General features: G+C 41.5%; 1 protein-coding gene across 1 annotated transcript; it reads left to right on the top strand.

The window, feature by feature from the left end:
- Positions 1–1,059: 1,059 nt before the first annotated feature.
- On the top strand, positions 1,060–11,403 carry mrpl3 (mitochondrial ribosomal protein L3). The gene is made up of 10 exons (XM_065470997.1): positions 1,060–1,272; positions 4,183–4,364; positions 4,459–4,550; positions 5,522–5,620; positions 7,481–7,580; positions 7,672–7,732; positions 7,979–8,090; positions 8,210–8,287; positions 8,426–8,503; positions 11,166–11,403. Exons 1-10 carry the CDS (start codon positions 1,199–1,201, stop codon positions 11,313–11,315), a joined length of 1,026 nt encoding a protein of 341 aa, XP_065327069.1. The 5' UTR covers positions 1,060–1,198; the 3' UTR covers positions 11,316–11,403.
- Positions 11,404–14,340: the final 2,937 nt, after the last annotated feature.

Raw genomic sequence — 14,340 nt, forward strand, 5'->3', positions numbered from 1 at the left:
GTCCTAAGAGGACACTCCAAGCGTGCCTCGGGCTCTGGCAGTCAGATCTGTATTCAGCTCATGAACCTTTTGATATCTGTTTCCCTATCATAGATAAGCCCCATCAGAAGAGACCAGAAATATCAGCTTCACAGCATAGGAATCACATAAAAACTATTTTTTTCCTTGGCATTTTGCCTGTCTGTTAGACTTCCAGTGAAGTAAGACAGGAAATCTGGAAAAGACAGCAGGGGAATGACAAACAGCAGCGGTTCAGCTCCGCTTAACCAGGGAGTCTGCAGCCATGGATAATCAACAACAATTGTGGTATCGACTTCTGAAAGTAACCACTTAAAAATGTCTAGTCTAGTACTTTAGCTGACCAGAATTATAACAAGTAGCAATACTGCTACTACTAATCATAATAATAATAATAATTGTTTAATATTTTTGCACTTCACTGAGCATCAATATTTAAATGAAAACTAGACAAAACCTGCTAGCATAACTGAAAGTCCCAGAACAACTATGTAAGATGAAAGTGAAATTTAGCATTTAAAAAATTTATATTTAGTATTATTATTATTATTTTGTCCTGTATTCATATTCATTCTTCAACAGGTGGGATATTAAAGAGAAATCCAAATATCAGTGAATCAGTAATTATCCATCCATTCATTTCCTTCATAGTCCTCATCTATATCACACATTGGTTTGGTTTTGGTTTCATGACTATCAACTTCAAGCCTATCTCAGCTGTCAGACTGCGAGAGGCGGGCTACACTCTGGACAGGTAGTCAAGGATAAATAATTATGATCCAATAATACATACAGTATATAAATGGTACTGTATATGATTTTGAAAAATGCAATTCTACATAATTAGTATGGTTACTTTAGCTACTTTAACGTAACTTTTAATTTTACTTGAAGCCTGAATACTTGTTTTTTCCACTTGCCACCCAAGTAACAAATAAAATAAATAACAAATAATCTGGATACGCCCCTGTTTATTGTGTTATCCCGTTAGAATGGCTGCCATGAGCGGAACCTTTGCCCTGAGCACCGGTTCTACGGAGCCGTTATGATTGAGCACCGGAAGTATGCAGGGTGACATTTACACAGAAAACCAAGGCGTGTATGAGAGTCTTCAGTGAAGGCTTGTCTTCCTTCTGTAGGTTTAATTTTATATGTATAAGTGTATAGTTTAGAGAGCGCAATGGCCGCGTGGAGCTGCCGGTTTCTTCTTCTGCGGGGGACTCGTGTCATCCCTCCTCGTGCAACAGCAGAACGGTAAGGATGCTAACGGGCTAGCCATGCTAACATAAGCTGCATTTTGAAGCTTGGACACCACAGGGTGACATTGCTGTTTAATTTTGCAATTTCGTAAGCTTTAAGCTTAATATCTCGAGTTTGTCTCTTTAAAATAGTAACGTAATAAACTGCCTCTGTTCCTAGTAAAGGAATGAGATTTATCATCTCCTGTAATTTCTGAGATTCCCCCGTTTGATCTAACATACTGTTTGACTTTCACTTAATGGTTTATGAAGAAAGTAGTCTTTTCCCATCTTTAATGCGCTACATGACATGCTTGATAATTAATGAGAGGTTGTTATAGAGAGCATAAAATTACTCCACAGTCCCAGTCAGTACAGTAACATATTCATCAACACTGTGGTTGTAAAAACACTAAATTCACTCTCTGTATGAAGTTAAAGTATTAATATCCTCAGTATTTTACTTTTGTGATGCTCCTGTAGCGCCTTTTTACTCATGTTGAGCACTCAATGCGCTTCATATTAAAAATAATATTCACCCAATCACACAAACATTCAGACAGCGATTTTTTTTAACACTCACACACACACACAAAGTAGAATATGTATGACATCCATACTGAAGGACCTCCTTACCACCTCTGCCACAACTGCCATCACCTGAAATTAAACCCCAATAAACAGAAACATATCAATAGAGACACCTGCCTACTTTACAGAGCAGGGAATTTATAGGCAATACAACTATTGTACTGTTTTTGTTTTTTGTGATATCTTGGTATTCGTTCCTCCTTATGTGCCAGAGAAATAAAGTAATCTTATTTATAGATAAATATCAAGAGTTTGGTTATTTAGCAGTGGTTAACAAAGATGTCTGATACCAACCTTTGTTTGAAATATTATATTTAATACCAAAAAGCAAAGTTTAAGTAAATATCAACATTTCCTTTATTCTGTATGACGCTATAAGCCTCTTCATTTTGCTTTTGTCCTTTTTTCCTATAAAAGTGCAGGTTTCAAGAAGACCTTCTGTAAAAATATACCTTTTTTGATTAATAGCTATGTTATGTGATTGCTGAATTTGGGAACAAAAGTCTTTTATGACTGTGTTAGAGACAGATTTCATCATTACAGTTATGCATTAACCTGTAACACTGCAGATCAGTAATATTGATGTCCCTCTGCAGGCAGGCAAGAATACTTTGAAATAACAACGAGCCACCAGGCTTCACTCAGTCCCATGTGACACTTAATATGCTCAAACTGTCCATGTAAATGTCTGGACCTGTTTGTTAACGCATCAGCAAGGACACTGCAATGACCCGACTCACTGCAGCAGCAGACTGATGAGTTGTTTTTTTTGTTTTGTTTTTTTTTTAGCTAAGTAAACTAAAATTGAGGAGTAGTTTGAGATCTGAAGCAGTGAGGCAAATTTCAGTGTAGATTATCCAGTGATGCTTTAAGGATTTTTAATGCATTAATGTGGATCTATTGTGGGCCTATTTCTAGTGCCAGATTTTTGTTTTGAACCATATCACAGAAGCTTTGAATGAATCATTGTTTTGTATGTATTGGGCTTTGGTGCTGTCCCAGTTCATCCATTGTCAGAAGCAAGTCATTTAGTTCTTTTTTCCTTAAACCAGCTTTCTTCTTGTTGGCTGCACCTCATAAACAGAAAGTCTGAGCAGAAGACAGGTGGACATTTTTTTTCTGCCACTAAAAGTTGTTTTTTTTTGTTGTTTTTTTACCATTCATAAATCAGAGTTTGGGGTTTTCCAAAAATTTCAACTTATTAATGCAAACATCTGAGGAAATAACTTGAAATCTTGAGTTATCAAGTTGAAAGTTTGAGATAGTGATTCAGAAATTAAACTAAAACTTAAAATGATTTTTCAGTGGCATAGGGTGGGACGTTTATGTTCAGAGTTAGTGCTGATTGCCTGAGATGACTTTATTAGGGATATGTGCTATTGCTGAAATCGTACAGGGCCAAGTGTAGGGAAAATGATGGTTTAGGGCAATCTGAAGCCTGAGGGTCTTTTTTCCTTACAGGGATTACTTGTAGATCTTGTCGCGTCTGATGGTGTGAGGCTCATGGATGTTGAGTCTCAAACCATGAGATGCACCTGGCCGACCATGGTTTGAGACTCAACATCAAGAAGACCGAGTACATGGAAGCTGGCCCCCAAACTGATGGCACCATTAACATTGACGGGGAAGACCTGAAGAAGGCCGACCGATTCAAGTACTTGGGATTGATGATCAGTGGCGACGGGGATATCCTTCCGAACGTGCGAGCTGGGGTCAATGCCGCATGGATGAAGTGGCGTCAAGTGACAGGTGTGCTATGCGACCGTCGAATGCCAGACCATCTCAAGGCGAAGATTTACAAGACTGTAGTCCCAGTTGCCCTGTATGGATGGTGTCAAGGCCTCGCGCGTTGGGACCAAGTCATGAATGAAGACGTCAGAAAGCGGCTCGGCATCGCACCAATCACGGAGAAAATGCGCAAGGCACGGCTACGGTGGTACGGACACGTATTACGCTCAGACGACAGCTCAGTGGCAAAAACGGCAATGAGGCTTGAGCCTGGTGGCCAGCGACCCCGTGGCAGGGCGAAGAAACAGTGGATGGATAGAATAAAGGAAGACGCCCTCGGTCGTGCCAAATGGAGACGGATTTGCCGCAAAGCGGACCCTGCCATGCGGGACAAACGCTAGAAAGAAGAAGATTACTTGTAGATCTTGTCATTTAAAGCTTAATACAGTTACTGCTTAATATGAGCATACACCAACATAACAGTATTAAAATGATTATTTTCTTGCTATTTTAAAATATTTGGCTGTGGTAATGTTGTTTGGAAGCAAGTGTGTCTGCCCATTGTTGTTTAAACTGTGGGCGTTACATGGTTTGTTTTCTCTTTCAGTCCTGCCCTGCTGGTTGGTTGTATCAGGACAGTGAAAACCACAACATGGTTTGAGGAAAACCTAACAGAGGACAACCAGGAGTACATGAGGAAGAGCATGGCAGAGGAATACAGACGGCAAACGGCTGAAAAGCTCAACCCACTCAAAGATGAGCCGTGGCCTCGACATGAGTGGACAGAAGGTGGGTGCAAGCATTAGTTAGAGCTGTGTCCGTTATGGTTCTCGTTTCCATCCGCTTGGCAACTTCAGCCTGTTTTCCTCTGTTCTCTCACCAGGGAGCCGAAGAGTCGGGTTAGTTGCTATGAAGTTGGGGATGGTGCCTGTCTGGACGAAAACAGGCGAAAGACATGTAGTCACCATGTTACAGGTATCACACTTCTGCTTCTGCTGTAGCTTAGCTTTGATCCATAATAGCTGCAGATAGTCTTCAGGTGTTCAGGAGTGATAACGGGCATTTATGTTTATTATGTATGTATGGACTTAATGAATTGGATTATTCAGTATAGTGGAGGGAAAGAATAGCAAAGTTAGGACACAAAATCTCACCTTCAGACTTTGATGTTACATTTAAAACAAGCTCGTCCTCTTTTACAGCAAGGTGTGAGGAGCAGATACTAGATGTTTGCTTTATTCAGACCACGTTTTATTCCCATCGATTTATCTGTCATTAAAGTAAACTGAAGCGACCACTGGCTGCTTGTGCTCATTTTGCTCTTTATTGATCACGACTTGCATTTCACTTTCAGTGAAATGTCAGTGTTAACAGTTGGACAGATATTTGAATTTTATCATCGCCTCTCTTTAATATGAGATTCAAGGCAATAAAGAAACTCATATCCCCATCTGCTGACTCACTTTGGTCACAGTTAGTCATTTTCTCTTCAGCTGAAATGTTAATAGTCTACACAAAAAAAGAGAAGATGACAAGTTGAATATTGAAATTACTCCCACCACTTTAGCTTTTGGGTTCATGTTTTTATCTGAACTGAAGCTGAAGCCTCGTCATAACACATGGAACGAGAGCAGAAGGGCAGGTTAAAATGGTGGGTTTTAAAAGAAGTTATGAAACTTTAACGTGGTGTATGTCCTTCATCAGTTGTGCAGATATCGCACACACTGTACAATGTGTGTAATGATGCAAAGTTGTTGTTACAGTAATGTATCTTGATGAATTTATCTCTTTGCTGATTGTTATTATTATATTGCACCAGACTCTTCCACCATCTATCATCGTTCATCACGACTAGGAGGCAAAAACTGTGGCCCTGGCTCTTATTAGATTAAGTACAGCGGCAGCGCTGTCTACCTGATTGATAATGCAGCATCTGTTTTCTCCAGGTGCAGGATTGTCACGTAATAAAGTACCTGTCCAAAGAAGAATATGATGGACACTCTGCTGCTCTCATTGTAGGAGGAAAAAATGTGTCCCCATTCCACGTAAGTAGAAAAAGTGTGGTTGAATTTGTGCATTTGACAGCGCTTCACGCTGGTTGTGCTTTCGAAGAACAATCCTGCAAAGATTGCCACTGGCCTTTAAAAATGGCAATTCATGTTAATTGTTTCGTACTTTTCACAAAGCATATTTTTTCACTCTGTCAAGCTGTGGTGAGTGTTCACACGAGGGCTGAGCTGTTGATAAAGTGTTGAGTTTGTACTGAATTGTAACACCAGCCTCTGCTGCCAAACACTTTATCCTGTCAAAGTGTTGCGTGTCCACGACTGAACGATGTGTGCCACATGCAGCTGACTCACGAGTTGAAAACATCGCTCAGCCATACTGTACAGACCTAACGCGCATTTGTTAGTTCTCGCTATATTTCATCAGTGCGACAGATTTATGGATGCATAACTTTGTCATCCCCCTCCCCCCCAAATGGAAATGAATTGGTAATTTCATATGGAAATTCCAGTTAACAATCAATGATTGTATTTTGCACCCATCAAACACATTATTAATAAACAAGATGGGTGTAAATGAATGACATCACTCACCTCATTACTATGCAGTGTTCTGCTGGGGAGAGAACGCTAAACTTTGCTTTAGACTGTGTGTTGACACTTCCGGACGTGTTGTCATGATGGCATAAAGAGGACACACAGCAGGGATTTTCATGGTGATTCATTTCTTAGTCGACTAAACAAGGAAAAATTTAGACTAACAGACTAGTTTAAAGGTAAGAAACGCTGAAAAGTATGACGCATTACGAATGACGCATTGTTTTACGATTCATGACAGCCATCTCAATCAAAGTTAAAATCTTCCATCCATAATTTCTTCCGCTTATCCCGTGGCAGCAACCTAAACAGAGAAGCCCAGACCTCCATCTCCCCAGCCACATCTTCCAGCTTATCCGGGGTAACACCAATGCCCCCTAGTTACTCCAGTGTGTCCACGGTCTACCGTGTGGCCTTCTCCCCATAGGACATGCCTGTAATGGAAGGAGGCAGCCATCTCAACTGCCTCCTTTCGATGTGGAGGAGCAGCTATACTTGAGTTCCTCCTAAATAACTGCACTCTTCACTCTATATCAGACATAGAGTTTTCAACAATGATGTTGGGGCTGCAGCTACATGTGGCTGAAGTTTGCTGCATAACTTCAATTAAACTGTTAACAATTAAATTAAATGACAATTATGTCTGGTAACAACTAGTGTAATAAACTTTAAGGCCCCATGAAAAGCAAGACAGCATCACTGGCTGATAAACATATACTGCAATCTAACCTGCCTCCTACAAAACAGGTTTAAAAAGAATCTCCTCCTAAGGAGGATTTTGGCTTTAAAATGCTCGAAATGTTCCTTCTTTTAAATGAAAAACAAAGGAACAAGTGTGAATACATTAGGGTGTCATTTATTTTTCTGGGCCTCAGTACATGCTCAATGGGCCAGTGTCAGGATTTCACTTGTCCAACGTGAAGTTGTTTTTGAATCCTTTTCACACAGCCACATCACTCTTTATTCAGAAGCAGAGTTTGTTGGAGTGAGAGGCTTTGGCAGACGGATTTTCAGTCAACAGAAGGGGGGAGAGAGAGAGAGTTTAGAGTGACTGGAGGCGCTAAGATGAGAGCGAGCCGAGTGAAAGCAAATGTCAAAGACTCTCAGTGCCAAGTGTGTGCGCGTACGCTTGCTAGAGTGCGTTTTGTGTGCGAGTGTGTTTGGCTCCCATACAGTCATAACAGGCCCGTGGTTAATTTGAAAACGCTAAAGTCCAGCTGCTTCTTACTGCATTTACTTCTTTTAACACCTTATTTTCTTCCTTCTTATTTTCCTCTTGCGCTCCGTCACTATGCCTGACAGAGGTCTGAAAAACAAATGGAGGTATTCAGGAACGCAGGAGTGCCTCCAAAGCAGAAAGTCACTGCCTTTAAAGTCTCCGACAGTGCCATCATCAAGCCAGGTATGAAATGACATTGAATTTTGCAAAGAAAGATCACTTGTTAGGTTTTTGTGCATGATTGGTAATGCAGGCTTGTTTGTTGCATGTTTAGGCACTCCTCTGTATGCAGCACATTTCCGTCCTGGCCAGTATGTGGACATCACGGGCAAATCGTAAGTTATGTTCTGCCAGCTCCTCATTGGCGCTCCTCTACTTGGCTCCTGTTCCTGCTTCTTACCCTTTCCCAGCGTCACGTTTTGAAGAGAGTTCAGTTTTTGACTTTACAAGAAATTCCATGTCTGTCCTTTTTTCTTTCCTTTTTTAAATATTGTTACCTTCTGGAGAAACATGTCAACATAAAAGCAATCTGGAAATCTGAGCATGTGTAAATAAACTTTGTGGTGCGTGTTTGTTTGTAGAATCGGTAAGGGTTTTCAAGGTGTAATGAAGAGATGGGGATTTAAAGGTCAACCAGCCACTCACGGCCAAACCAAAACTCACCGCAGACCGGGAGCTTCTGGACCAGGAGGGGTTAGACAAACACACACACACACACGCTTGTTAAGATGCTCATCCATGCCAAACATGAACATTTGGTTCCCCAAAATCCATTAATATGAGCGTGTGTGATATTCATCGTCTGCTTCCAGGATCCAGCTAAAGTTTTCAAAGGGAAGAAGATGCCCGGCCAAATGGGCAACATCTACATCACTGCTTATGGACTGAAGGTACACACACACACACACACACACACACAAACATAAACATAAACATAAAGAGCCTTAGTTTTAAACTTGGTTGTCCTTGCCTGCAATTTCAGCTCAATATTCTTTCATCTGCCTCTTCTCTGTCTATCCTGCTTCCAGATATGGAGGGTCAATACCAAGTACAATGTGCTGTACGTTAACGGCTCTGTCCCCGGGCACAAGAACTGCTTACTGAAGGTAAATATAATCATACACAGTCAAAGTGGAGTGTGAAGTCGAAGGTCAACCCCAGCATGCTTAGTGTTCATACAGAGACAAGTGACCTTGCACCTGTAAAACACCGTCACACCTGCAAGACGGTGTGATCAGTCTTCATCGACGCAGTGCTGGATCAGCAGTGTGTGTGTTTTGTGGGGGAATGGGAGCATGCTCCTTAATGATGTTAGGATTACCCAAAGCATCCATCTCCATACTCAGCATGTTGTGCTTGACCTGTGTGTGTATTGCTGAAACATAGATGCAGGCTATTATTTGTTTTGCAGACAAGCGATAATGAATACAAATGCGTGTTGCATTTCACCCAGCTCAGCTGTGTGCAACACAAACACACACCTGGATTCATTTTAGATTATAGATCCCCAAAGGACACACATGCAGGTTATTAATGCTTGTTCATTGTTTTTTGTTTTTGTTTTTATCATTCAGAGGGGCCCTAATGTCCCTGTGTACATGAGGACCAGTCATGGTTTATTAATTTAAATTAAATCTGCTGCAATTAATGATAATTTTTATTATTGGTTTCAGTGCTGACTGTTTGATTAATCACTTAGGACATTGGTTTCTATGTTGGGGTCAGGAGAGTAGGGGGTGGAGGGATGGAAGGGTGCTGTCAAAAAGTTTTGTGGCTGCAGGTAAAAGAAAATCCTTATCCTTATTTAAATTTTGGCAACTGCAAAGTGGTGTGAGCATTTCAGCATTCCTGTTCACTCCGAGGAAATCCCGTTCTGACCACCTGCATGAGTTCATCTGCAGCCAGACTATCAATGCAGACTTCCAAGCTGGGGTGTGTGAGGACAACATCTGCCCATTCACATTGCATTGAAAAGTTTTTGTCCACATCTGCACAATCAGTGCTCACCACCTACTGTACTTTGTAGATCTGGATCCCCATGATTGTCCAGTTTTAAAGTGAAACTTTTATGTAACACACTTAAGGGAGATCCAGTGTGTAAAAACCATGCACAGGTGTATGTGGAGTAGGAGACTGACAGATGTTTTGGTACGGCGCCAGCTGTGATGCAAATGTCTGCTGGTCTGTGGTGGTGAAGACAGCTGAGCTTAAAAGTGAAGCTGTGATTTACCGGTCAGTCTGTGTTTCCACCCTCACCAAAGGCCATGACCTCTAGTTAGTGACAGAAAGAATGAGATCACGGATACAAGCGATGAAAACAAGTTTCCTTCAAAGAGTTGCTTTGAAGAGCCGATATTGTGCCACGTCAAAATGAGCCAGTGGAGGTGATTCGGGGATCTTACTACAATACTTCCTGAATGCCTCCTAAACGAGGTATTTCAGGCTTGTACTACAGGCAGAAAGTTTTGTGGCAAACGCAGGACACACTGGAGAGATTTTATTTCTCAGCTGGCTGGGAATGACTCACTGTACCACCAGATGAGATGGAAGAGGTGACGGAGGGAGAGTGGGTTTCTTGATGGATGCGGTTGGAATGCAACTAGAAGTGATGTGAAGGTGCACAATGACGTGATCTTAAAGGGGAGATCAGGCATAGTTTTTGATTTTTATGGGCACAGGTGCCGAAGTCTTTGATTGCAATTCATACATCTGTACACACACTGCGTTTCAGTACAATTTGACATTGGGTTCAGTAAGACTGATGGTGAAGGTAAACACTAAATAGAACAACTAGTCAGTCAGAAATAATTCCAAGCATGATTTATTTAATACTCCTCGTGGAGCAAATTGTTTTCTAGCAGAGTACACGACCGACCGCCAATTATAAATGACTAAAGGAGGTAATTTGTACAGCGGTGTATTAGCTCCACTCTAGGTGAAATTAAAAAAAAAAGGTTGAAGAGCCAGGGGAGAAAAGTTATGTTCTGAGGAACAACAATGAATTTAAAACTAGTAATACATTCCCCCCGGTATTTTCAGAGTAAAAAAGCATGGAAGGACATTGCCAAGAGCTGAGATGATGGCGTTTGTGTATGAGTTACTGATGCACTTCCTCTTGCACGTGTGCTGTAGTATTACCTGTTTACTGGGGGTGGTCTGTGCGTTTATATAAATAACTCATTTAATTTCATGTTTAACCTCACGTCTCTTCCCAGCTCAGTTTCAATGATCATCTGTGAAAGCTCATGCATTCTGGTAGCGTGGTGTTTACTTGCATAAAGTAAAAAAAACAGGAGGATACAACATAACTGGCCATCTTTAAAAACGAGTAAGAGACTTTGAAACTAGCGATTATTGATCTAGAATGGAGACCCATTCGATAACTACATGGCTTATTACTCTCCTCAAATGCTTTCATTTTACGGGACTAGTTTTGAAAGTTTCGGGAGAAGCTGCCATGTTGGTTTCAGTTAAAGATCAAGGAGCAGACAGCCCACGCAAGGCATTTGTCCAGTCTGTCTTTGAATGGTTTCAGGAGGCTGGAGGAGAAGATAAGAGACTAAATCACGTATCAGATACCGTCGTGCAGCTCGTCCATCACACTAAGAAGCTGCTCGATCGCTCACAAAACAAAACACCTCACTGCACATGTAACGTTATCTTCAGTAGCCTGACTTTTGCTTTTTTATATATATTTATATATAAATAAATATAAATAAGTTTTTAGTCACTAAGAAAATTAAGTACCTGTCTTTCTATGTGTTCCAGGTAAGAGACACTGTGCTACCGAGCAGAAAGTCCACCCTGCTCAACCCTCCTTTTCCGACCTACTTCACAGAAGAGGACGGTGACCTGGACGAAGACCTGTACGACGAAGACTTGTTCGTTCACACAGAGCCATCGTTAACACTGACCTGACCTCCCTCACACACACAACTGTTTCACACAAACCTGCTAACTGTACCTTGATCCTGTAATAAAAGAGTATTTCCTTGTATTCTCTCCAGCCTTGTCTTTGTGTTTGTGTGTGTGTGAGAGAGAGATGCGCTGGCACAAAGAATGTCTGTCTGATCCAAACAGTTATTACATCTCTCTTGGTTTTTTTTTCCTCTCAGAAACCATGGTAACTGTAGGAGTGATGATGTCACTAGAGGATCCCCAAGTAGAGAGAGGGAGAGAAGTGGGGAGAAAAGAAGACAATGAAACAAAAACAAGGGAGAAGTGAGGCAGGCCTGCTGGAGAACTGTGCAATATCTATGCAGAAGAGGAGGAGGAGGGAGGCATGGAAATGAGTGTGTGAAACAGTGAGGGGAATACAGACGGGAGGGAAGGAATAGGCTGGTATGGGAGGAGTAATGAATTGGGTATAAAGCAGGGAAGCAAATACAAAGGAGTTTTATTTTTGTTTTGTTTTTTTTAAAAGGTGGGAATGAGCCAGTGAAGGTGTGGAGGGCAGCTAAAGGTGGCAGAGAGGGAGAGGCAGGGATGAAGGCTGACAAAGGTTGACATTTGTGCATAAGAGGATAAATGAGGACATTAATGTTGCAGGAGGAACTGCTGGGTGCTTAAGTCTGTGCTTGTGTGTTTATGTTCAGCAGTATTTAAATGAGGCAGACTGTTTGTGGGTTAACGGAGCTCCTTAGGCACAGTGTGGACGCCTCTTTTTGTGGGTAGCAAGTTATTAGATGAAAATCATGTCCTAACTGTTTGACTGTTGTTTAGTGTGTATCTTCAGAGGCCTGCAGTCCCTCTCTGCTCCATATCTGCCATGTAATTGACAGCAGCAGAAAAAAAAAAAACAGGCTTTTGTTTGCAACACTGACAAGAAGCAGCAATGCTTCACAGGATCCGCTGCAACAATTGCGGATGCGCACAGCATCGATTTCTTTTCCCTAATTGAAACACTGCACTGCCCTCCCACTGTCTGAAATGTGTAACATGCAGGAGCTGGCCATCATTTAGCTATAAAATAGTACAAAGTGATGACGCAGTTTGTGGCAAACTAAGTCCTGCGCCGTCTAGCATACCACAGCTTGTAGGTCTGTAAGACAGCAGCAGGTTCTTTGAAATGGTAATGATATCGTTTGAAAGTCCTGCTCTGTGGAGCCTGCACATCATCTGGCTTTTGTGGGGGTGGACGAGAGGAGAGCAGAGCGGGGAGGGAAAGAAAAAGGGTGGGGTGGTCTTTGCCTGTCAAAGCAGCAGAGCAGAAAGAGAAGACGATGAAGTCCGGCCAGGATTGGGAAGCCGCGGTCTCCCCTGACTTTCACAAGACTCTTCCTTCACCTGAGGATAAGGTGTGCTGGACTGTAAACTGGTTGTTTATGCAGAGCTTTGCCTGTGAAACAAGACCAGGCTGTTTTTCACATGGTAAGCAGTCCAATAAGTCAGCAACCCTATTAAAACTATATTAGAATTTATGTATTAAAAAAGACCTCCAGTATATGATTATGTATTTTGAATACTCAATAAATATGCCCGGACTGTGTTCCAAAAAAAATTAACATCCACACTATTACACCAACTCCAGCCTGAACCAGTCGTACAAGGCGGGATGGATCCATGCTTTCACTTTATTTATTCCAAATTCTGACCCTACCATCTGAACATTTCAGCAGAAATCTCATCAGACCAAACAATCTTTTTCCAGTCTCCTGTTAAGTTCTGGTGAGCCAGTGTGTATTGTAGGTTCAGTTTCTTGTTCTAAGGTGACAGGAGTGACACCCAGTGTGGTCTTCTGCTGCCGTAACCTGTCATCTTCAAGTCAATGTGTTGTGCATCCAGAGACGTACTTTGGCTGTAACAAGTGGTTATTTTAGTTCCCATCAGCTTGAGGTAATCTGGCCATTCTCCTCTGACTCCTGATATTAAGAAGGCATAGAGCTGCCACTCGCTGGGTATTTTCTCTTTCATAGATCATTCCTTGTAAACCTTAGAGATGGATGTATGAGAAAATCCCAGCAGATCAACACTTTATGAATAGAGCAATAATGAAAAATGTAGAAGACTTCTAGAGGCTTTCAGTCACAAGAAAGCACTTTAAAAATGACTTGGACCTGAATTTATTGAGATTTACTGCTAAACCACGACTTAGCTTATGAGTAGAAAATGTGACCTTAGAAAAAGACACAGAAAAAAAGACAGCCAAGCCCTGAAAACTTGTCAGTAAATAATGCGATTGGCCTCAGGCTGCAGCGAAATAATTTCATGAGTGATATTTCTACAAGTTTGTTTGATTCATCCTAGAAAACTGTGGGGAAGTTACACTGTTAGGTTTTGAGAGGGCACGCTGACTTTTTGTCGATTGTTTTTTGTCCTGACTGAAAGTCCATAACCAAAAATCACTTGGGACCAAAAATAGTAATTCATTCGAATCAGAATAGTTTCTATAATTGATTAGCGCTGAAAGAGTAGTTGACCGTGCATGTAACTTTGACTGATGAAGAAATAGTGCTCAATTCCACTTTGCTAATGAGGACTTTTGTCTTTATTTGGACTCGATTCAAGACTTATTATTCAACGACTATCTTAAAACAGCGTACAGGAGTGTAGCTATCGCTGGGGAGAAAAGCACGAGTTTGCAAATGTAGATATTTAAGTGCTCTGACCAGCCACGCTCACCAGTTTTCTTGCCTGTGTAACAATCTTGAATCTGATCTCAAAATGCACTTCTATTAGTTAATTAAAGAGCTGGCCGAGTTTTGGCTGAATCTAAACATTTTGGGGAAATTACTTGGAGAGTGTGTGAGAGGTTTGGCCTTCTACTTTGACCCGGGTCTGACATGATGGATCTCCTGCTCTACTTCTGCTGGCTCAACACATGAGAGATCTGATTTCCATTAGTAAAGAGGGCACACGCACACACACACACACACACATACGCACACAGCCTCTCCTTGTATACACACCTAAAGTGACCATCACTATCTCTTTTGCACACACA

This window comes from Pelmatolapia mariae, linkage group LG22 (genome assembly GCF_036321145.2).
Source record: "Pelmatolapia mariae isolate MD_Pm_ZW linkage group LG22, Pm_UMD_F_2, whole genome shotgun sequence".
Taxonomy (NCBI): domain Eukaryota; kingdom Metazoa; phylum Chordata; class Actinopteri; order Cichliformes; family Cichlidae; genus Pelmatolapia; species Pelmatolapia mariae.

Bases quoted from the DNA above. Each gene is read 5' to 3' on its own strand.
- mrpl3 (XM_065470997.1), top strand. From the start codon at position 1,199: ATGGCCGCGTGGAGCTGCCGGTTTCTTCTTCTGCGGGGGACTCGTGTC. The intron at 5,621-7,480 runs GTAAGTAGAAAA...TATGCCTGACAG, and splicing joins AAAATGTGTCCCCATTCCAC to AGGTCTGAAAAACAAATGGA. The intron at 7,733-7,978 runs GTAAGTTATGTT...GTTTGTTTGTAG, and splicing joins GTGGACATCACGGGCAAATC to AATCGGTAAGGGTTTTCAAG.